At 45.4% G+C, this 24324-nt stretch overlaps 1 protein-coding gene across 8 annotated transcripts in view; it reads left to right on the top strand.

Moving 5' to 3' along the window:
* Positions 1 to 7525: 7525 nt before the first annotated feature.
* Positions 7526 to 24324, top strand: part of CALCOCO2 (calcium binding and coiled-coil domain 2) — a 33658-nt gene continuing 16859 nt past the window's right edge. For 6 of the 8 annotated variants that reach the window (XM_054669832.2, XM_054669830.2, XM_063798072.1 and 3 more), the window contains exons 1-2: positions 7536 to 7651; positions 18189 to 18378. In XM_054669832.2, the coding sequence (XP_054525807.1) occupies positions 18199 to 18378 (180 nt within the window). In that variant the 5' untranslated portion in view covers positions 7536 to 7651; positions 18189 to 18198. 8 annotated transcript variants of the gene reach the window in all.

Raw genomic sequence — 24324 nt, 5'->3', positions numbered from 1 at the left:
TAGCTATAAATCCCATTGGTCGTTATTGTATTTGGAGTTGAGCACACTCTTTTTCACCTATTGTAATGTCCCTAATGCAACAGTCCTGGATGAAGTCCTCCTTACTATTTTAACAGGCTTCAGAATGATTTTTTCTTTAACATCTTTCCTATGAAGCCTTCCTGCTTGCCCCTAGGAAAAATTGATTCTGTGCTCTCTTAGCACTGTGTAAAAATTCCTTTTCTAAAGCCAATATCTTGGCCAGGTGCAGTGGCTCACGCCTGTAATCCTAGCATCTTGGGAGGCTGAGGCAGGCAGACTACCTGAGGCCAGGAGTTCGAGACCCACCTAGCTAACATGGCGAAACCCCATCTCTACTAAAAAATATAAAAATTAGCTGGACATGATGACATGCGCCTGTAATCCCAGCTACTCAGGAGGCTGAGGCAGGGAGAATTGCTTGAACCCTGGAGGCAGAGGTTGCAGTGAGTGAGCTGAGATCGCACCACTGGACTCCAGCCCGGGCAACAGAGTGAGACTACATCTCAAAAAAATAAATAAATAAAATGAATATCTTGTGGTATTATAGTCATTTATGTGTTTGTCTTCCCTTATAGCTTGCTGAATTCTTCATTAAAAACATAATGAGGATAGTGGTTAAGAATGGGGCCAGGCGAGGTGGCTCACACCTGTATCCTAGCACTTTGGGAGGCCGAGGCAGAAGGATTACCTGAGGCCAGGAGTTCGAGACACACCTGGCCAACATAATGTGAGATCCCATCTCTAGATAAAATAAAAAATTAGCCAGTTACATTGGGTGCGGTGGCTCACGCCTGTAATCCCAGCACTTTGGGAGCCTGAAGTGGGCGGATTACGAGGTCAGGAGTTCGAGACCAGCCTGACCAACATGGTGAAACCCCATCTCTACTAAAAATACAAAAATTAGCTGGGCCTGGTGGTGTGCACCTGTAATCCCAGCTACTCAGGAGGCTGAGACAGGATAATTGCTTGAACCTGGGAGGTGGAGGTTGCAGGAGCCGAGATCACACCATTGCACTCCAGCCTGGGCAACAGAATAAGACTCTGTCTCAAAAAAAAAAAAAAAAAATTAGCCCGTTACAATGGTGCATGCCTATAATCCCAGCTACTCAGGAGGCTGAGGTAGGAGCATTGCCTGGGCCCCAGAAGTTGAGGCTGCAGTGAGCGGTGATTATGACACTGAACTCCAGCCTAGTGACAGAGTGAGATCCTGTTGTTACTGGAAAGGAGTCCTGATCCAGACCCCAATGGAGGGTTCATAGATTTCCAGCAAGAAAGAATTCGAGGTGAATCCATAGAGTGAGAGCAAGTTTATAAGGGAAGTAAAGGAATAAAAGAATGGCTACTCCATAGGCAGAGCAGCCTGGTGGGCTGCTGGTTGGATATTTTTATGGTTCTTTCTTTCTTTCTTTCTTTCTTTCTTTCTTTCTTTCTTTCTTTCTTTCTTTCTCTCTCTCTCTCTCTCTCTCTCTCTCTCTCTCTTTCTTTCTTTCTTTCTTTCTTGAGATGGCATTTCACTCTTTTGCCCAGGCTGGAGTGCAGTGGCGCAATCTCGGCTCACCGCAACCTCCACCGCCCCCCACCCACCCCGTTCAACTGATTCTCCTGCCTCAGCCTCTCAAGTAGCTGGGATTACAGGTGCCGCCGCCACGCCTGGCTAATTTTTGTATTTTTAGTGGAGACGGGGTTTCACCATGTTGGCCAGGCTGGTCTCGAACTCCTGACCTCAGGTGATCCACCAGCCACGGCCTCCCAAAGTGCTGGGATTACAGGTGTGAGTCACTGAGCCCAGTCTCTTTTTTTTTTTTTTTTTTTTTTTTGAGATGGATTCTCGCTGTGTTGCCCAGGCTAGAGTGCAGTGGCGTGATCTCGGCTCACTGCAACCTCCACCTCCTGGGTTCAAGCGATTCTCGTGCCTCAGCCTCCTGAGTAACTGGGACTACAGGCACGTGCCACCATGTCCAGCTAATTTTTTGTGTTTTTAGTAGAGACAGGTTTCACCATGTTAGCCAGGATGGTCTTGATCTCCTGACCTTGTGATCCTCCCACCTTGGCCTCCAAAAGTGCTGGGATAACAGGCGTAAGCCACTACGGCCAGCCCATTATTTCTTGATTATATGCTAAACAAGGGGTGGATAATTCATGAGTTTTCTAGGAAAGGGGTGGGAAATTCCTGGAAATGAGGGTTCTTCCCCTTGATAGACCATATAGGGTAACATCCTGACATTGCTATGGCATTTGTAAACTGTCATAGTGCTGGTAGGAGTGTCTTTTAGCCTGCTAATGAATTATAATCAGAGTATAATGAGCAGTGAGGACGACCTTTCATCGCCGTCTTGGTTTTGGTGGGTTTTGGCTGGATTCTTTACTGCAACCTGTTTTATCAGCAAGGTTTTTATGACCTGTATCTTGTTCCAACCTCCTGCCTCATCCTGTGACTAAGAATGCCTAACCTCCTGGGAATGCAGCCCAGTAGGTCTCAGCTTTATTTTAGCCGGCCCCTATTCAAGATGGAGTCACTCTGGTTCAAACACCTCTGACACTGACTCTTTAAAAAAAAAAAAAGTGAAGGGTACAGTACTGGAGTCAGAATGCTTTGCTCAAATTCTTCTGATGGCACTTATTAGCTATGTGAGCATGGGAAAATAATTTTATGTCTCTAAGCCTTGCTTTTCTCATCTATAAAATGCGAATAATAAAAATACTTCCCTTAGAAGAATGAAATGAGATAAACTACTGTGTCATGCACAGAGTAACCACATACCCCCTCAATCTTTTTTTTTTTTTTTTTTGCCCTGAGACTTAGCAGTTGAAGATAGAAGTGAAAGATTTTCTCTGTAGGTCTGAATATAAATTCCCATTCCTTCCATATCCAGTTATAAAGGGTTGCAGCTACAGCCCTCCCACGACATTTCTATTAGAAATAAATCAGATTAAGGCCTGGCTCAGTGGCTCACGCCTATAATCCCAGCACTTTGGGAGGCCGAGATGTGCAGATTGGTTTTGTTTGTTTGTTTGTTTTTAATTTTGAGATGGAGTCTCGCTCCATCACCCAGGCTGGAGTGCAGTGGCGAGATCTCAGCTCACTGCAAGCTCCGCCTCCCGGGTTCACGCCATTCTCCTGCCTCAGCCTCCCGAGTAGCTGGGACTACAGGCGCCCACCACTGCGCCTGGCTAATTTTTTGTACTTTTAGTAGAGTCGGGGTTTCACTGTGTTAGCCAGGATGGTCTCAATCTCCTGACCTCGTGATCCGCCCGCCTCGGCCTCCCAAAGTGCTGGGATTACAGGCGTGAGCCACCGCACCTGGCCCGAGATGGGCAGATTACTTAAGGTCAGGAGTTTGAGACCAGCCTAGCCAACATGGTGAAACCCCGTCTCTACCAAAAATACAAAAATTATCTGGGCATGGTGGCATGCACCTGTAATCCCAGCTACTTGGGAGGCTGAGGCAGGAGAATCACTTGAGCCCGAGAGGTGGAGGTTGCAGTTAGCTGAGATCACACCACTGCACTCCAGTCTGGGTGACAGAGCAAGACTCCATCTCAATAAATAAATAAATAACTACATAAATACATAAATCAGACTAGCCTGGGCATGGTGGTTTATGCCTATAATCCCAGCACTTTGGGAGGCTGAGGCAGGAGGATCACTTGAGCCCAAGAGTTCGAGACCAGCCTGGGCAACACAGTGAGGCCCCATCTCTACTTAAAAAAAAAACAACACACAAAAAAAAACAGGTGCAGTGGCTCATACCTGTAATACCAGCCAGCACTTTGGGATGCCAAGGCGGGCGGATCACCTGAGGTCAGGAGTTCAAGACCAGCCTGGCCAACATGGTGAAACCCTGTCTCTACTAAAAATACAAAAATTAGCCTGGCATGGTGGTGGGCACCTGTAATCCCAGTTACTTGGGAGGCTGAGGCAGGAGAATTGCTTGAACCCAGGAGGCAGAGGATGCAGTGAGCTGAGATCATGCCACTGCACTCCAGCCTGGGCAACAGAGGGAGACTCCGTGAAAGAAAAAGAGACAGAGAGAGGGAGAGAGAGAGAGAGAGAGAAATCAGACTAATTGTTTTATTTTGTGCTATTGAATTTAGGTGCTGAAAATATCAACAAAATAACCTGTTGATAAAACAAAGTCTAGTTTATCCTTACTGCAGTGAGAAGAGCACTACTTTGACGGAGTTGTGGAGGCTCAAAGTAGGGAGCACATAGTGGTATATACTGAGTCTTTGAAATTTGGTTTAAGTGTAGGCTCTTTCAATGCGGGTTGGGGGTTGATTAGGATGGGGTAAGGATCATGATACAATCATTTAGGACTGGTAGACACAACAGAGTATTTTGAGGCCAGCGGTTGTATAAACACCCAACGAGTTCTTGTCCACTGCTCAGAGAGAGCCAATTTATCAAGACAGGGGAATTGTAATAGGGAAAGAGTTTAATACCCATAGAGCCAGCTAAATGAGAGAGCAGAATTTTATTATTATTCAAATCAGTCTTTCTGAAAATTTGGAGGCTGGGTTTTTTAAAGATAGTTTGGCAGGCAGGGGGCTAGGGAATGGATGCTGCTAATTGGTTGGGGATGCAATCACAGGGGTATGGAAAATATTTCTTGTGTGCTAAGTCTGTTTCTGGGTGGGGAGTCACAGGACCAGTTAAGAGTCCTGGGTTCTGGTGGAGCCATCTGATTGTCAGAAATGCCAAAGCCTGAAAGGATCTATCAAGAGGCCAATCTTAGGTTCTACAATAGTGATGTTATTTATGGGAGTAATTGGGAAAGTTGTAAATCTTGTGACTTCCAGAATAATGGCTGGTAATCATTTAACTATGCCAACATGTTAGCAGAATTCAGGCCCCTCTCATAATTCTAAATCTGTGGCCTTTTATTAGTTTTATAAAGGCAAGTTTAGTTTTTTTTTATTTTTTTCTTTCTGAGACAAGGTCTCGCTCTGTTGCCCAGGCTCGAGTGCAGTGTGCAATCACTGCTCATTGCAAACTCAAACTCCTGGGCTCAAGTGATCCTCCTGCCTCATCCTCCTGAGTGGATGGGACTACAGGCTGGAGTGCAAAGGTGCAATCTCGGTTCACTGCAACCTCCGCAATCTTGGTTCACTGCAACCTCCGCCTCCTGGGTTCAAGCGATTCTCTTGCCTCACCCTCCCGAGTAGCTGGGATTATAGGCGGCTGCCACCATGCCCAGCTAACTTTTGCATTTTTAGTAGAGATTGGGTTTCACCATGTTGGCCAGGCTGGTCTCAAACTCCTGACCTCGTGATCCGCCCGCCTCGGCCTCCCAAAGTGCTGGGATTACAGGCATGAGCCGCCATGCCCGGCCGGCCTTCATTTTTAATTTACTGAAATAGTTATCATGTTAATGTAGACAATAAGCTGTGTGGGTGCAGATGGTTTTCATTCTCAGTGCTTTTAGAAAATCTAATAAGTAAAATTAAGGGAAATGTATCCAGGATACTGAGGGCACTTGTCCCTGCAGACCGAGTTTAAAATGGAAGATATTATTTTGGTAACTCAGAAGGTGATTTGAACTTTAGACGGATGACCCCCTTCCTGGCTTACTCATCATTTCCCACCATCCGTTCAACTCAGTTGAATGCCACCAGTCTTGTGAGGAAGCAGATTAGGAATGCTCATTCCCGCTGGGTGTGGTGGCTCATGCCTGTAATCCCAGCACTTTGGAAGGCTGAGGCTGGTGGATCACAAGGTCAGGAATTCAAGACCAGCCTGGCCAATATGGTGAAACCCCGTCTTTACTGAAAATACAAAAATTAGCCGGGCGTGGTGGCGGGCGCCTGTAGTCCCAGCTACTCAGGAGGCTGAGGCAGGAGAATCATATGAACCCGGGAGGTGGAGGTTGCAGTGAGCCCAGATCATGCCACTGCACTCCAGCCTAGGCGACAGGGCAAGACTCTGTCTCGACAAAAAAAAAAAAAAAAAAGGAATGCTCATTCCCCTGCCTGAGATGGCACAGAAAAATTTCTTTCCACATTTAAACAGTGGAAGAAGGGGCACTTCCGAATTTAATCTTTCATAGACAGCATATACAGCATTTAACATCTTCTGGATGTTAAAGAAAAAAATATTCTGAAACTTGTTAAAATGGCAAGGAAGAATTTATTCAGGACCAAAGGGGAGATTATGCTGCACTCTGAATACAATAATGACAAGTGGGATTTATAGCCAACAAGCAGAGTGAGGGGTCACTGCATGGAAAATTACTAAAAGGAGATTCTTGTTAAACCAACTTAACAGGACTCTTGTTGAAGGCAGGCCAGGGTTATTAGATATTAAGGATGGGGGATTTTCTTTAAATTGACTTAGCAGAATTCTTTTCTTACTGAGTTTATTCTTTTTTTTTTTTTTTTTTTTTTTTTTTGAGACAGGGTCTCGCTCTGTCTCCCAGACTGGAGTGCAGTGGTGTGATCATGGCTTATGGCAGCCTCCACCTCCCAGGCTCAAGTGATCCTACCACCTCAGCCTCCTGAGTAGCTGGGACTACAGGGGCCCACCGCCACACCTGGCTAATTTTTTTATTTTTTGTGGAGACAGGGTCTCCCTATCTTGTCCAGGATGATCTGAAACTTCTGGGCTCAAGAGATCTCCCACCTCGGCCACCCAAAATGTTGGGATTACAGGCGTGAGCTACTGTGCCTGGCCATGAGTTTATTCTCTTTTTTCTTTTTGAGACGGAGTTCAAGGCCAGCCTGGCCAACATGGTGAAACCCCGTCTCTACTAAAAATACAAAAAAATGAGCCGGGCATGGTGGCGGGTGCCTGTAATCCCAGCTACTGGGGAGGCTGAGGCACGAGAATAGCTTGAACTCAGGAGGCAGAGGTTGCACTGAGCCAAGATCGCCCCGCTGCACACCAGCCTGGGCAACAGAGTGAGACCCTGTCTCAAAAAAAATAAAGACTCTTCGTGAAGTAGTGTTAAGTGGACCCAGGAGAAAAATGAAGATGACCTCTTAATGGCCCTTCAAATGTATAAAGCTTTCTCATTCAGGGAAGAAAGACATAAAGATGTAGCCCAGGCGCGATGACTCAGGTCTGTAATCCCAACACTTTGGGAGGCCGAGGCAGTTGGACCTCTTGAGCCCAGGAGTTCAAGACCAGCCTAGGCAACATGGCAAAACCCCATCTCTACTAAAAATACAAAAATTAGCCTGGCGTGGTGGCGGGCGCCGTATGGGCACCATGGTTGTCCCAGCTACTCAGGAGGCTGAAGTGGGAGGATCACCTGAGCCCGGGAGGTCGGGGCTGCAGTAAGCCGTGTTCGCACCACGGCACTCTAGCCTGGACGACAGAAAAAGAAAAAAGAAATAAAGGTATAAAAGAAAAAAAGAAAAGTAAACAGCTTCTTCCAGGGGATGAAGTAGGTTTCTTTCGGTGAGATTGCTGCTCAGGACTTAGGAGAGCCATCAAAGGCAGAAGACCGCTCCTGGGGCCCGGTCACCTGAACACTACAAGTCCCAGCAAGCGCCGCGCGGGGGCGGGGCTTGCTGACCGTTGTGACGTGTGGGCGGGGCCAGGCGGGACGGGCTCTCCCTTGGGTGCTTAGCCCCGCCCCCGTCCCACTCTGCCCTGTTGCTGTCGCGCCGCTGCTGGTTGCTGTCCCTGGTGAGTGCCTCAAGTGGAAAGGGGCAGTTAGGCCCTCGGGGTGCCCACATTCAGACTTGCAGTCCTGAGAAGGGGCCACGGGGGTAGAGGTGTGGCAAGTTTCGGTTCTCACCGCAGTTCACCCTCTGGGGTGATAGTGGGAGTGGTGTTCTGAAGGCCCTGGAGCCCCTCCCGCGGCCCGGGAGGGTTGCGGGGCAGTTTTGTCCTGCGGAGGGCAGCGCTGCAGTGCTGTGTGGCAGGGTGGGAGGCTCCTCGGGAAGAAGTGACACCCCTGGCGGCGGCGAGGGTCTTGAGGCGGCGGCTGCCGCCCCACGGGTCGTGGCGTCCCGTCCCCACCCGCGGGCCCAGGCTGTGGTGGTTCCGTAATCCCTCGCCTGGATGTCATCGCCGTTGGCTTCGAGGCGGAGGTGGAGCCTTGTTGCGTCACCCTGAGCAAGTTACTTTCTTTTTGGGCCTCAGTGTCCCTCTTTACGAGTAGGTTTGATCCCTGAAGCGCCTTGCTTTTTGCATGCTGCAGCTGTCGGAGAAGACGTTCTAGGCAGGAGGAAAGACGGTGTCGTGACCTGCCTCTACAGTTAATCCATTGCCCCTCCACCACTGACCCAGCTTAGTTTGGGAGCTAATGTTCCCACTCGTATATTATTTCAACCCCACTGGACGTGTTAACTCTTTTCTATCACTTGGATTCTTGCTTCACATGCAAGCCAACAAGTGACCATGGTTGAAGCTGAGTAAAATATGGATAATATAACTTATTCTATTATTGGAAACACCATTGCAAGTAAAGGACTTTATGTGGTAGGTCTTTGTAGCTTGTGGAGAATACATGATTAAGGAATATCCAGATGGCTCAGTTTCCCAGGTATTTTCAAGGGACCTGGAAACTCTATCCTTTGGCAGACATGACAGCTGTGGAATGGAAAGGGCCTTGAAAAAGGTAGTCGATAATCCTGAGTTACCTGGCACTAACAGGTCATATTGTCTTTCGAGTCAGATAGTACATCTGTGGCTCTTTAAAAATTTAATTTGGCTGACTAGGCGCGGTGGCTCACGCCTGTAATCTCAGCACTTTGGGAGGCCCAGGCGGGCAGAATCACCTGAGGTCAGGAGTTCAAGACCAGCTTGGCAAACATAGCAAAACGCTGTCTTTACTAAAAATACAAAAATTAGTGGGGCCTGGTGGCGGGCGCCTGTAATCCCAGCTACTTGGGAGGCTGAGGCAGGAGAATCGCTTGGACCCAGACAGCGGAGGGTGCGGTGAGCCGAGATGGCGCCACTGCACTCCAACCTGGGCAACAGAGTGAGACTCCGTCTCAAAAAACAAACAAACAAAAATTTAATTTGGCAGTATGTATTGATAGAATGTCATGTATCCTTAATTATTTTTAGATGAAAAGAGAGTTAAATGAACTCTTTCACTTCTTTTTTCCTTCACTTAGGATCATCATTATATCAGGCAAGGTCCTTGAAGATTTTCTAGCCTTAGCCATGCATTTTGCTGATGAGGAAACAGGCCAGAAAAGGGTACTGTGACTTGGCCAAGCTCTCAGAGTGGCAGAACTAAGATAGGAACCCAGCTCCCTTGGCTGTTAGCCTAGTCCCCTTTCCACCACACTTCAAACACTGTCACTGCCCATGTCACAGGGACATGGCATGTTAGAATCACCCCTGTCAAGGGAAAAGTGGATGGTCTCAGTAAAATGGAGATTAGTACACAGCTTTGAGCCCTTCAGAGTTTCCAGTTGCCCGCACCTGTTGTCCCAGAACTATTTTTTCCATCTTCCCCTAGAACTGGCGCCAGCACTATGGTGGTGTGGATGTGAGATGAGGGCCTGTTTAGAAAAAGCTGGACAGCAAATTCAAACAATTGTTAATGAGTAGTAATAAAGGCCTCCTGGGGTGTAAAATTTTTGTAAGACACTCTGAAACATTTTCATATTTTAGGTAAGGGTCTAGAATTAACTTGGAAATTTTGGGCTAGAGCAAATGGCTCGATAATTTGAAGACCAGTGATTGTGTCTTTGCTTTTGCTACCTGTTTCAGGGCCATCTACACACACCCATAGTATCCACTGCTGGTATTCTTTAAGGCTGGTTATGTGTAAGCATTTCTGCCGTGGCCAGGGAGAAACGGGATTCAAATCAATTCATCCATTTTTGCTAATTGCTAATCGTTTAGAAAGAAAAGTAAGCAGAAGGCCGGGCACAGTGGCTCACGCCTGTAATCCCAGCACTTTGGGAGGCCAAGGTGGGTGGATCACGAGGTCAGGAGTTAGAGACCAACTTGGCCAACATAGTGAAACCCCGTCTCTACTAAAAATACAAAAATTAACCGGACATGGTGGCACATGCATGTAGTCTTGGGAGGCTGAGGCAGGAGAATCACTTGAACCCAGGAGACAGAGGTTGTGGTGAGCTGAGATCACACCACTGCACTCCAGCCTGGGCAACAGAGAGAGACTCTGTCTCAAAAAAAAAAAAAAAGAAAAAAAAAAAAGTAAGCAGAAAGATAAAGGAATCCAATTAAATTGGGTTTGACTTTTATCTTTGTTTTTACTGTTCTCAAATGAAGAATTGATTTGCATGTCTTTCTTGCCTGTAGAAGCATTTGATTTCCTTCTGTGAACTAATCTGTAGTCTTCATTTCTCTTGAAATATATGCCCACTGGTATAAAAAAGGCTAATGTAAACATGTTGGCCATTTAAAAAATTTTCTGCTAAAAAACCTATCAGTGTAGTTTGCAGATGCAGTTAGAAAGAGCAGAAGTAGGCTGGGCACGGTAGCTCATGCATGTAATCCCAGCACTTTGGGAGTCCGAGGCAGATGGATCACCTGAGTCCAGGAGTTCAAGACCAGCCTGGGCAACATGGTGAAACCCTGTCTCTACAAAAATACAAAAATGAGCCAGGGATGTCAAGGCTGCAGTGAGCCGCATTCATGCCATTGCACTCCAGCCTGGATGACAAAGCAAGACCCTATGTCAAAAAAAAAAAAAAAAAAAAAGCAAGAGCAGAAGTAGAACAGGCTGCTGTTCCTTTTCTTCAGGAAGACATAAGAGGATCTATGTCCTCATGGAACAGCCCTGGGAGTAGTATACTAGGCTTGAAAAGCTCATTAGATGAAGATGTGTCAGGTTTTCTTGGAAGCTAGGAGACAGTTCAGGGGACTCATTTAAAAATACTTTCCCATTATTGCCTGCTCCTCTGAGGGCCCTAATCCTTTTGGAAACTGAGCTGAAAAAAGGTAATGACTATGTCAGAGGCCAAATAAAGTTGCCTCTGACAGTTTGTGGAATTTGTGCATTATTTTACCCATGCTTGATAGTTTGGTTTTTGAAAATCCCTATTTGTTTTCTCTGTTCATTCCTTATGTGGCCAATCTTTGATTTGAGGGTTGGAATAAGGAATTAGGTAAAATACCACTTTATAATTTCTAGGGGACCTAGCTCGTCCCACTAATTTTTCATAACTCAGTAGTTCTCTTGGCTTCTAAATTTAACTTTTGCTCTTATATTTCTTCTCTTTTCTTTACCTCTATGAATTGCTGCCAAGTTAGAAATGGATGGTAGACAGGTTCTATAGTGGGAAAGGTGGTTAAAGGAGGGGAAGTTGATGCTTAAGTCATTTTAATTTTCATGGGCCGGGTGTAGTGACTCACGCCTGTAATCCCAGCACTTTGGGAGGCCAATGCGGGAGGATTGCTTGAGTCCAGGAATTCAAGACCAGCCTGGGCAACATAGGGAGACCCTATCCCTACAAAAATACAAACATTAGCTGGGCATGGTGGCGCATACCTATAGTTCCAGCTACTTGGGAGGTTGAGGTGGAGGGTCACTTGAGCCTGGGAGGTTGAGGCTGCAGTGAGCCATGGCTGTGCCACTGTACTCCAGCCTGGGTGACAGAGTGAGACCCTGCCCCCCCCCCAAAAAAAAATAATTCTCTTTACATATCTTCCCTCCCCTGTCCACAAATACTCATTTCTAGACTACTTTGTCAGAAAGGTAATTTCCCAAGCCATTGTTGGAGCCCATTTCTCCCAGGAATTTTATCACTGGGAGGAAGGGAAGACTAAAGATTACTGACCTTAAAACTCAGTAGATACCCTCCCTCCAGGAAAAGCTGGAATACTTCCTCACTGACCAAGTTCGGGTTGGCATGGTTATGTTCTAGTTTACTCATGGCCCTTTGTGTCCACAGCTTGGTAAAAAGGAGAGAAGCCACTGCTGTTCTCATCTACTTGCCTCCTCAAACCTTTCCCCAGCCTTGGCAGAGGAGAATTTTAACCTTATTTCAAGAATGATTGAGTTCTCAATACCTCACATGCCATTGGATGCCCTCTGAGTCCCTTCTGGGAAGGTGATGAGATTTCTGAAATGGGAAACTCCATGGGGTCTTTTGCATTTTTGATAAGCAAGGAACCAAAGCTGTTCACTTTTCCAGACAGATTATTAGGTTTTCAGGTGAATGAAAAGAGCTAGAATTTCCTTTGACTATACACTCAAGCCTCAGAACATGAGCTCTTTTGTGTTGTCTATATATGTGCTGTCCTTTCTTAAGCATTCTGCTTATGAGCTAACTTAGATTGGTTGTTTTTCTTTTCTTTTCTTTTTTTTTTTTTTTTTGAGACAGAGTTTTTTGCTCTTGTTGCCCAGGCTGGAGTGCAATGGCATAATCTCGGCTCACTGCAACATCCGCCTCCTGGGTTCAAGTGATTCTCTTGCCTCAGCCTCCTGAGTAGCTTGGATTACAGGCACCTACCACCACGCCTGGCTAATTTTTTGTATTTTTAGTAGAGACAGGGTTTCACCATGTTGGCTAGGCTGGCCTCGAACTCCTTACCTCAAGTGATCCACCCACCTCAGCCTCCCAAAGTTCTGGGATTACAGGTGTGAGCCACGGCGCACGGCCAGATTGGTTGTTTTTCTGGGAATGAAAGAGAAACTATACCAAGCTACCCCATGCCCTTAGCTGGTCTTGCCTTTCAGAGTAGCATCCATTTTCACAACAGCTTGCCAGAGTTTGAGTGTGTGTAAGGTAGGTAATGGAGTGTGAATTTGATGGGTTCTTAAGGAAATCAAATCTGTTCCTTTTGGTTTTTTGGCACCATGCCACTTGAACCAGCCATGCCAGCTGAACCAGCCATACCAAGAAGTGACTTAGCACTTGGAGATTATCATCTCCTCACCCTATTTTAGAAAAGAGAAAGCTGAGAAACAGCAGTTTCTCCAAGGGTCAACAACAAATTAAGAGGGCTTAAAAAAATAAAACATACACACTCTTAGCCCCAGAGTCACCCTTACCATTGTTTACCTACAAAGCCCCTTCCTTTTTTACTTTTTGATGAATGATGTGCATATCTTGTGAGTTCATTTATCCAACAAATACTTAATCAGTGATTACTACACCTTAGGCATTGTGTTATGTATACAATGGTGATAGTGTTGTGAAGGAAAAGAAATGGGGGTAAGGTACTTGGTACCTGTGTACAATGAGGGTTTCTCTTGGATGCTATGGGAGAATGGGCAGGGAGGTTTCTCAGCTTGCAGACCCTTTATTTCCAAGTGGTCTACCGACATATGGAGGCCAGCGTATGAGGGGCAGTCCCGGAAGTCACTCTTTTTTTTTTTTTGGAGATAGAGTTTTGCTCTTATTGCCCAAGCTGGAGTGCAGTGGTGCGATCTCAGCTCACTGCAACCTCCGCCTCCCAGGTTCAAGCTATTCTGCCTCAGCCTTCTGAGTAGCTGGAATTACAGATGCATGCCACCACACCCAGCTAATTTTTTGTATTTTTAGTAGAAATGGGGTTTCACCATGTTAGCCAGCCTGCTCTTGAACTCCTGACCTCAGGTGATCTGCCTGCCTTGGCCTCCCAATGCTAGGATTACAGGCATGAGCTACCACACGCAGCACTCAGAAGAACACTCAGAACACTCTTATCTGAGTGTTCTTCATGATCCGCAAAGGACAAGTTAAGTAATTTTACATGCACAGATAAATTGGTGCTCCAGGCTTAGGACAGAGGGATATGCTGGCCTCCATATGACGGTAGACCACTTGGAAATAAAGGGTCTGCAAGCTGAGAAACCTCCCTGCCCACTCTCTCATAGCATCCAAGAGAAACCCTCATTGTACACAGGTAACAGTTTATTATAGGGAAAAATCTTGACCTAGACTGGAATGTGAACATTCCCCCACCTTTGAAAAACTCTTTTGAGCCGGGCGTGGTGGCTCATGCCTGTAATCCCAGCACTTTGGGAGGCTGAGGTGGGTGGATCACCTGAGGTCAGGAGTTCAAGACCAGCCTGGCCAACATGGTGAAACCCCCTCTGTACTAAAAATACAAAAAATTAGCTGGGCATGGTGGCGTGCACCTGTAGTCCCAGTTACTCAGGAGGCTGAAGCAGGAGAATTGCTTGAACCCCAGAGGCGGAGGTTGCAGTGAGCTGAGATACCGCCACTGCACTCCAGCCTGGGGAACAGAGCGAAACTCTGTCTAAAAAAAAAAAATGGAAAGAAAAACTTTTGAGGTTTGAGGTTGAGGATGTGGCTAAACTGTGTCACAAACCAGAAAGTCAATGCATTTTTTAGTTCCTTAACTCAATTTCAAGAATAGACAGTTTAGTGCTCCAAAGTCCTGTTGCCTTCTTTATGAAAAAACTGACTTCTGGGGAGTTGGAAGAGCAGGCCTGGTTGCTTAGACTTCAAAGTAAAACCAGTAAATAGATAGGATGGGGCTAGAATAAGTATTATGGTTGTTTGGGGGGTCTTGTTTTTTTGGTTATTGTACTTATTTATTTTTAAAAATTATATGTGTGCCAGCCAGGCGCGGTGGCTGACATTGAAGCAGGACGAGCCACAGACAAAACTCCTCAGACACCGAGTTAACGAAGGATGGGGTTTATTAGGCCGGGGGCATCAGCAAGACTCCTGTCTCAAGAGCCGAGCTCCCCGAGTGAGCAATTCCTGTCCCTTTTAAGGGCTAACAACTCTAAGGGGGTGCGCGTGAGAGGGTCGTGATCGATTGAGCAAGCAGGGGGTACATGACTGGGGGCTGCATGTGTCGGTAATTAGATCGTCACAAAACAGGACAGGGATTTTCACAGTGCTTTTCTATACAATGTCTGTAATCTATAGGTAAAATAACCGATTAGGTCAGGGGTCGATCTTTAACTACCAGGCCCAGGGTGTGGCGCCGGGCTGTCTGCTTGTGGATTTCATTTCTGCCTTTTAGTTTTTACTTTTTTTTTCTTTGGAGACAGAAATTGGGCATAAGACAACATGAGGGGTGGTCTCCTCCCTTCATGTCTGTAATCCTAGCACTTTGGGAGGCCGAGGTGGGCTCATCACGAGGTTAGGAGATCGAGACCATCCTTTCTAACACGGTGAAACCCTGTGTCTACTAAAAATTCAAAAAACTGGCCGGGCATGGTGGCAGGCGTCTGTAGTGCCAGCTACTCGGGAGGCCGAGGCAGGAGAATGGCATGAACCTGGGAGGCAGAGGTTGCAGTGAGCCGAGATCGCGCCACTGCACTCCAGCCTGGGGGACAAAGCGAGACTCCGTCTTAAAAAAATATATATATATAACAATTACATGTGTGCCTGTATGTGTACACAATCTTCCAGCATATACCAATAGCTGAATTTGTAAGATATTATATAGTATTTGCATGTGTATAGCTCTTTCTTCATCTTCTGTGTACAACTGAAATATTTTTTTCATGTCCTAGTAAAACCCTAAATTGAGAATTACGGACTCACTAAATGTTAGACCAGCTAGTCATTTAGAAAACAGTGCATGTGATTTGTTTAAGGGGCAGGAAGTATTAGGTGTCAACAATTAAAATCACTTTGTTTCTTTTTTTTTTTTTGAGACGGAGTCTCACTCTGTGTCCCAGGCTGGAGTGCAGTGGCGCAATCTGGCAATCTTGGCTCACTGCAAACTCGGCCTCCCGGGTTCCTGCCATTCTCCTGCCTCAGCCTCCTGAGTAGCTGGGACTACAGGCACCCGCCACCATGCCCGGCTAATTTTTTGTGTTTTTAGTAGAGACGGGGTTTCACCGTGTTAGCCAGGATGGTCTCAATCTCCTGACATCATGATCCACCCACCTCTGCCTCCCAAAGTGCTGGGATTACAGGCATGAGCCACTGTGCCCGGCCCACTTTGTTTCCTTTATGTACTGTTTTTGCCTCCAAAATGGTTTCTCTTTGTTTTTTTTTTTTTTGACAGTCTTACTCTGTCCCCCAGGCTGGAGTGCAGTGGCATGATCTTGGCTCACTGCAACCTCTGCCTCCTGGGTTCAAGCGGTTCTCCTGCCTCAGCCTCCTGAGTAGCTGGGATTACAGGTGCCTGCCATCGTGCCCGGGTAATTTTCGTATTTTTAGTAGAGACAGAGTTTCACCATGTTGGCCAGATTGGTCTTGAACTCCTGACCTCAGGTGATCCACCTGCCTCAGCCTCCCAAAGTGTTGAGATTACAGGTGTAAGCCACAGTGCCCGGCCTTTTTTCTTTGCTTTGCTTTTTTTTTTTTTTTTTTAGACGGAGTTTCACTCTTCTTGCCCAGGCTAGAGTGCAGTGGCACGATCTTGGCTCACTGAGACCTCCGCTCCCAGGTTCAAGCAATTTTCCTGCCTCAGCCTCCCAAGTAGCTGGGATTGCAGGCATGTGCCACCACGCCCAGCTAATTTTGTATTTTTAGTAGAGATGGGGTTTCTCCATCTTGGTCAAGCTGGTCTCGAATTCCTAACCTCAGGTGATCCACCTGCCTCAGCCTCCCAAAGTGCTGGGATTACAGGTGTGAGCCACCATGCCTGGCTTTTTTTGCTTGTTTGTTTTAATAGAGACAGTCTCACTATATTGCCCAGGCTGGACTTGAACTCCTGGCTCAAGCAATCCTCTCACCTCAGCCACCTGAACAGCTAGGACTACAGGCATGCACTACCCTAGTTTCCTATTTCGTTGTTGTTGTTGTTGTCATTGTTATTGTTTTGAGGCAGGGGCTTGCTCTGTTGCCCAGGCTGGGGTGCAGTGGCACAATCTTGGCTCGCTGCAGCCTAGACCTCCCAGGCTCAAGCCATCCTCCCATCTCAGCTTCCCGAGTAGCTGGGACTACAGGTGAGCACCACCACGCCCAGCTAATTTTTGTAGTTTTCTGTAGAGATGGGGTTTTGCCATGTTGCCCAGGTTGGTCATGAACTCCTGGACTCAAAAGATCCACCCGCCTCTGCCTTCCAAAGTGCTGGGATTACAGGTGTGAGCCACTGCGCCCAGCCACAACTTTCCTATTCTTGATCACATTTTATCTGTACTATAACCTAGAAAGGTGAAACACAGTGTATTATCCCCATTTATAGCTAGGGATCCAAACTTGTTTGCTGTCTTCCAAATGTGGGTTGCATTTTTCTGTTTCTTTGTTGTTACTCATGCTGTTTCCTTCACCTAGAATGCCCTCACTCAAAAACTCACTTGTCGAAATCCTAATCCTCTTTGAGGGCTAATCTAAGATTCTTCTCATTCCTTGAAGTTTTCTTTATTTTCCTAACCAGTTGCATCTCTCCCTGTTTTGAACCCCAGAGCATTTTGCACTTCTTATTCGATTCATTTGGCAGTCATTTGTATACTCCTCTATCCTCTCTATTGGATTGGGACCCTTTTTAAGGTTGTACCAGGAAAAAAAAACCCACAACTACAACAGTAATAACTATATAACTAACTATAACTAACATCTCTTAAACCCTTTATGCAGACTCTGTGCTAAGTACTTTGTCATTCAACATGCATCAACTTTGTGTGAAGTGCCTACAATGGCAGACACTGATTTAAGGGCTGGACATCTTACATTATTTCACTTATGCCTCACAAAAAACTAAATGGGGTAGATGTTATTTTTAGCCCCAATTTACAGATAAGGAAACAGGCACAGAGCCAGCAGATTATATAAATTGCCCAATGCCACAAATTTAATAGGTGGTGAAGCTGGAATTTGAACGCCACCATTCTAATTTAGAACCCATGCTTGTCACTACTGCATGTCAAATAATTTTCTCTCATTCCCATCCCCAGGTCCTAGCAGAGTATCTTATGTATGGAAGGTCCTGATAATTATAGGATAAATGGGATTGAATATAGAAGATGAAATCCAGAGAGATGGACTTTCCTAAAGTCATAGGGCTTGTTGGGATGAAAAATCTAGAATTTAACAGTTCCCAGCTCAGGCTATTTTATCTAGGCTGCCTTGCTTATTTAAGTCATTTAGAGAAAGGGGAACTAAAGTAGCTATAAGCCTCTGTTCATGTGAGGGTTGTGGTGCCTGTGGTGAAGAAGTTAAAGATATTGTCAGAAAATTCTCGTAGCATAGGAAGTTGTGACTGAGATGGCTCGAAGTGAAACAGAAAGCAAGTTGTGTAATCTCAGTATTTGTCAGGATTTTGCTTTTCCTGACTTGCTTTGCACAGAATGTTCCCTGGATGAAAGCCCAGAAATCACCAACATTTCAGACAATGCTTTCTGAGCCTTACTCTGTTCCACATTTCATAACAGGACCCCTACCATGGAGGAGACCATCAAAGATCCCCCCACATCGGCTGTCTTGCTGGATCACTGTCATTTCTCTCAGGTCATCTTTAACAGTGTGGAGAAGTTCTACATCCCTGGAGGGGACGTCACATGTCATTATACCTTCACCCAGCATTTCATCCCTCGTCGAAAGGATTGGATTGGCATCTTTAGAGTAAGTGGTTAATTCAGTACCAAGTGATCAGGAACTAGAGGTGATTCTTAGTTACCTAACTGTGTGACTCTCTGTGTATTATAAGCATTTCGTATGATATGTGTTGGCAGTTTTTAAATTCTAGCCAAGCTCCACAGCACTTCTCTCTTCACACATTAATGTGTGCTGTGGGACTCAAATTTTCATTTCAGTGTCAAGCTAAAATAAGATGGCAAATCATATAATCCTCAAATTTTGTTATGCTTTTTTTTTTTGCTTTTTTCTTTTCTTTTCTTTTCTTTTTTGAAATAGAGTCTTGCTCTGTCACCTAGGCTGGAGTGCAGTGGCACGATTCGTCTCACTGCTACCTCCACCTCCCGGGTTCAAGCAGTTCTCCTGCCTCAGCATCCCGAGTAGCTGAGATTACAGGTAGCTGCCACCACATCTGGCTAATTTTTGTATTTTTAGTAAAGACGAGGTTTCACCATGTTGGCCAGGCTGGTCTCAAACTCCTGATCTCAGGTGATCTGCCTGCCTCAGCCTCCCAAAGTGCTGGAATTACAGGCGTGACCCACCACGCCTGTCCTTATTATGCTGTCAAAAACCAAATATAAATGCTTGCTTGTTGTTGTTGAGATAGGGTCTTGCTCTGTCTCTCAGAGTGGAGTGTAGTTCACTGCAGCCTCAACCTCCTCCCAGGCTCAGTGATCCTCCCACCTCAGCCTTTTCAGTAGCTGGGACTACAGGTATGCAGAACAATGCCTAACAATGCCTAACTGATTTCTTTCTTTTTTTTTTTTTTTCTTTGAGACGGAGTCTCATTGCCCAGGCTGAAGTACAGTGGTGCAATCTCGGCTCACTGCAACCCCCACCTCCCAGGTTCAAGCGATTCCCTGCCTCAGCCTCCAGAGTAGCTGGGATTATAGGCGAATGCCACCACACCCTGCTAATTTTTGTATTTTTAGAAGAAACCAGGTTTCACCATGTTGGTCAGGCTGGTCTTGAATTCCTGACTTTGTGATCTGCCTGCCTCAGCCTCCCAAATTAAATGCTTTTTACATGATCCTATTTTGAAATATTTATGTATGACTTGACTGAGATGGCTGACCTCATATGTCATTTCTGAGACTAAACATTACTTCCTTACTTGGTATGATGTTTAGTTTGTTTTGATACAAATACCTCAAATCTGGAAAGGATATTGAGGATATTGACATCCTGTATCCAAAAAGTTTATTCCTGAATAAGTGCGTCTGACTACTTTATAATGATTTCCAAGGACTGAAAGTTTATGAGCTCTCTTAGTGACCTCTTCCAGTGTCTGATCACCCCGTCAGTTCAAGTACAGAATGGTATTTTTAAATTTTAATTAGCTTACTCTCTATGTCCCCTTTGCCCTCCCATCCGTGTCTTTCCCTCTTATACATCTCACATACACCATAATGACAAATCTTCCTATTTCCAGAGACAAGAAATAAAGGTCAAATTTAATTAATTTACACTGCCAACTCCCAACGTCAGTGACCTTTGGTTTGACACCTCAGTATGTCATGTGCCTATTTGCCAGTGCTATTCATCCTGAAATCAGACACCATTCTCAACTGCACTGTGAAGGAGCTGTTGCTTATTTATATCCTTCATTGAATTCCTTTTCCATAATTGTTTGGAACATCAAGCTTATTGATGAGCAACGGAAGCTGGAGGTAACAAGACTGGTGTTTGGAGATAGGGATAGTGGCCAACCAGCAGGACACTGGCAAGTATCATGACAGCTGTTGAGACTGCAAGGTGTCGAATCATCAGACTAAAAGGTGTGCCAACCCACCAGAGTGTTTTCTGTCTTAGAAAGAAGATGGTAGTTGTTTTTCTTCCTCATATGTAGCAAAGCGTATAGGTCACATTGCCTGGTAAGAGTTTTCTGCAATGGAGCTGTAGCTTCACTGTCTAGTACAGCTGCTACTAGCCACATGTGGCTGTTAAGCACTTGAAATGTGGTTAGTGTGACTAAGTAACTGGATTTAATTTAATTTTATTTATTTATTTAGAGACAGAGTTTCGTTCTGTTGCCCAGGCTGGAGTGCAATGGCGCAATCTCGGCTCACCGCAACCTCCACCTCCCAGGTTCAAGCGATTCTCCTGCCTCAGCCTCCTGAGTAGCTGGGATTACAGGCATGTGCCACCACGCCTGGCTAATTTTGTATTTTTAGTAGAGATAGGGTTTCTCCATGCTGGTCAGGCTGGTCTCGAACTCCCCACCTCAGGTAATCCGCCTGCCTCGGCCTCCCAAAGTGCTGGGATTACAGGTGTGAGCCACCGCACCCGGCCTGAGTAACTGGATTTTAAATTTTACTTAATGTTAATTAAAGTTTAAATAGCTTCATGTGGCTAGTGGCTATCATTGGTTAATGCAGGTACAGATCATGAAAAAGAGAATGATTCAAAAATTACTTACCAGACTTTAAAACGTAGTTTATAATGTCTTTTTTTTTTTCTTTTTGGAACATCGTTATATTTCTATTTTGCTTAGACTGGTTGTATTCCCCCAAGCACTTAGCAACCACCAGTAAAGACTTCACCATATATCATATGAAAATCTTGGGCGTTTTTCTTTTTTTAAGATGGAGTTTTGCTCTTGTCACCCAGGCTGGAGTGCAATGGCGCGATCTTGGCTCACTGCAACCTCTGCCTCCCCGGTTCAAGCGATTCTCCTGCCTCAGCCTCCCAGGTAGCTGAGATTACAGGCACCCCGCCTCCCCAGTTCAAGCGATTTCCTGTCTCAGCCTCCCGAGTAGCTGGGATGACAGGGACCCACCACCATGCGCAGCTAATTTTTGTATTTTTAGTAGAGACAGGGTTTCATCACGTTGGCCAGGCTGGTCTGGAACTTCTGACCTCAGATGATGCACCCACCTCAGCCTCCCAAAGTGCTGGGATTACAGGCGTGAGCTACCGCGCCCGGCCAATCTGGGGCTTTTTAAAAACAAGTGTTTAAAAATATTTTGTCCAGGTGCGGTGGCTCACGCCTGTAATCCCAGGAGGGAGGCCAAGGTGGATGGATCACTTGAGGTCAGGAGTTCAAGACCAGCCTGGCGAACATGGTGAAACCCCATCTCTACTAAAAATACAAAAATTAGCCAGGCGTGGTGGCACCCACCTGTAGTCCCAGCTACTCAGGAGGCTGAGGCAGGAGAATTGCTTGAACCCAAGAGGCAGAGGTTGCAGTGAGCCAAGATTATGCCACTGCACTCCAGCCTGGGCAACAGAGCAAGACTCCATCTCAAAAAAAAATTTTTTTTAAAGATGTATCTATATTTGGAATGCTTCATACATTTCAGAGGTATTACCATACCCCAATAAAGAAATAATCGTTAATCTGAAGAAGGGCTTCTAATGTCCCTTGTCCATAAAGCTATTGACTTGAATACCTACCCTGAGGACACACTATGCTAGGCCTATGTTGAGGGTGTGTGTGTGTGTGTGTGTGTGTATTGCCTAATTAAATCCTCACTGTGTGTGTGTGTGTGTGTGTGTGTGTGTGTGTGTATTGCCTAATTAAATCCTCACAGTGGGCCAGGTGCTGTGGCTCATGCCTGTAATCCCAGCACTTTAGGAGGCCGAGGCAGGTGGATCACCTGAGCTAGGGAGTTCAAGACCAGCCAGACCAACATGGAGAAACCCTGTCTCTACTAAAAATACAAAATTAGCCAGGCGTGGTGGCACATGCCTGTAATCCCAGCTACTTGGGAGGCTGAGGCAAGAGAATCCCTTGAACCCAGGAGGCGGAGGTTGCAGTGAGCCAAGATCATGCCATTGCACTCCAGCCTGGGCAACAGAGCGAGACTCCATCTCAAAAAAAAAAAAAAAAGAAAAGAAAAGAAAGAAAAATTCTCACAGTGCAGTAGCCCCCTGAGGTGGGTAGTAGTATCTCTTGGGCATAAGTAAGTAACATGAATATCCCTGAGAGATGGTGACTTTCCCAAGGCCTCACAGTGAATAAGCCGTGAAGCAGGTTTGGCTCCCAAACCTCTGGTTTTTCTCCTCTACTCTGCTGAATTCCTTTGAGCAACAGATAGTAAATTAGAGAATGAAGAGTTGGCTGTAAAGTTTCGTCCTTCACAGCTCACCTCAAATGCTCTCCCCAGTGTTCTTTCAGTGTAGTCTTAATCAGACTATTCAACTCCTCATCACCCCAGACACTGGTAGTATCTGGCACCAGGTAGGTACTCAGTAACTCTTTTTATTTTTTATTTATTTTTTAAAATTTATTTTATTTTGAGACAGAGTCTTGCTCTGTCACCCAGGCTGGAGTGCAGAGGTGCAATCTGGGCTCACTGCAACCTCTGCCTCCTGGGTTCCAGTGATTCTCGTGTCTCAGCCACTGAGTAACTGGGATTACAGGCATGCACCACTGTGCCCAGTCAGTAAATATTTTTAATACATACAAATATGTTACATCTTCTCTATAGTGAAAGCCACCACCAATGATGGAGCCTAAAGCAGGAAGCAGTCTGCTTTCCTTCCCTCAGTGTATAATCCTATGCTTCATACTCTCCTTGACTTAGGCATTTAAATGTTTCCAAGACAAATTGGAACAAGGACTACTCAAATGAAGAAGCCAAGGACAGAAATTGCAGGTGGCTAGAAGTTGTTTCCCTGTTCCAAGGCAGCAATAATTCTTAGGCCTTCCCAATGATATTTTGGTCACAGTGCATTAAGAAACTCCAGGATGTGAATGAGGACTCCATAAAATTCCTGCTTCCTGTACCACCGCAGGCTGCAGTGGCTCTGAGATGCTTACAGCAATGGGGTGTGTATTAATGAGACTCTAAAACATGCCCTAGGATGTTCTGATGAGTTTTTGGTATAGACTTTTCAACCCTGCTTTGATTCCTTAATATATAAAAATGGAATTTATTTTTAGTTCTCTTCTTACTGAGCTCAGACAGGGTCAAAATATGGCAATAAATGTAATTTTGCTTCTCATTTGCTGAGTGTTGTCCCCTTGAAGACACAATAGCTTCCTTTCTATTCTCTGGTGTGCTTTTATTTTCTAGATAAGATTTGAGCAATCTTTTACCCCCTTCACATTTGTGAGAATATTTTCCACTTAGCCAGCTTTCTGCTCTGAGGCGTGTTTTGCTGCATCCTTATGTCTTATGATTTATTGTATTCAATACCTAGAAGAGGCCTTTACAACTACCAGATTGTTGTTAATATCTTTATTACCAAAAAGCCATCATTAAGCATGCATGAAGAAAAAAAATTATATAGACCTGGAATCTCTTATCTGGTGCCTCATAATCTAAGAACCCTGTTCTCCCTCTGCCCCCAACACAGACATTATGAAAAATAATGTTTTTTTTTTTAATGCAGTAGTATATCCAGGTTGGTATATGACAAGGCTTAATTGGACACAATAGAGGACACACCAATAGAGAGGGCAGGTCAGAAGTGATTTCTGATTTAGAAGTCCAAAGAATGCCATTGTAAGAGGATCAGGGTTCATATTCCCAGAACTTTCCCCTTAAATCAGTCTCAGCTCTATCTCTGACTTGTAGATAGAATTTTTGGAGCTTTTTTCCTGGGTGGTGAGGAGCTAGTTTTCAAATCCTTCTAAGACTTGTATTTTGAGCTGTGTATGTGCACCCCAATTTTTGGTTGTATCAGACATTTTCCCATATGTATTTGTCATAAGTGAAAAATAAAATAAAAAATTAAAAAAGGTTTGAGCCCTGGCGTGAGAATCTTGTCATAATGAACTCATTCTATTATATTTTCTTTTTTCTTTTTTTGGAGACGGAGTCTCACTCTGTCACCCAGGCTGGAGTGCAGTGGTGCAATCTCGGCTCACTGCAACCTCCGCCTCCTGGGTTCGAGCAATTCTCCTGCCTCAACCTCCTGAGTAGCTGGGATTACAGGCGCACACCACCGTGCCAACTTATTTTTTGTATTTTAATGGAGACGGGG

This window comes from Pan troglodytes, chromosome 19, assembly GCF_028858775.2.
Source record: "Pan troglodytes isolate AG18354 chromosome 19, NHGRI_mPanTro3-v2.0_pri, whole genome shotgun sequence".
In the NCBI taxonomy this organism is placed as follows: Eukaryota; Metazoa; Chordata; class Mammalia; order Primates; family Hominidae; genus Pan; species Pan troglodytes.
This window is presented reverse-complemented; position numbering and strand designations above follow the sequence as displayed.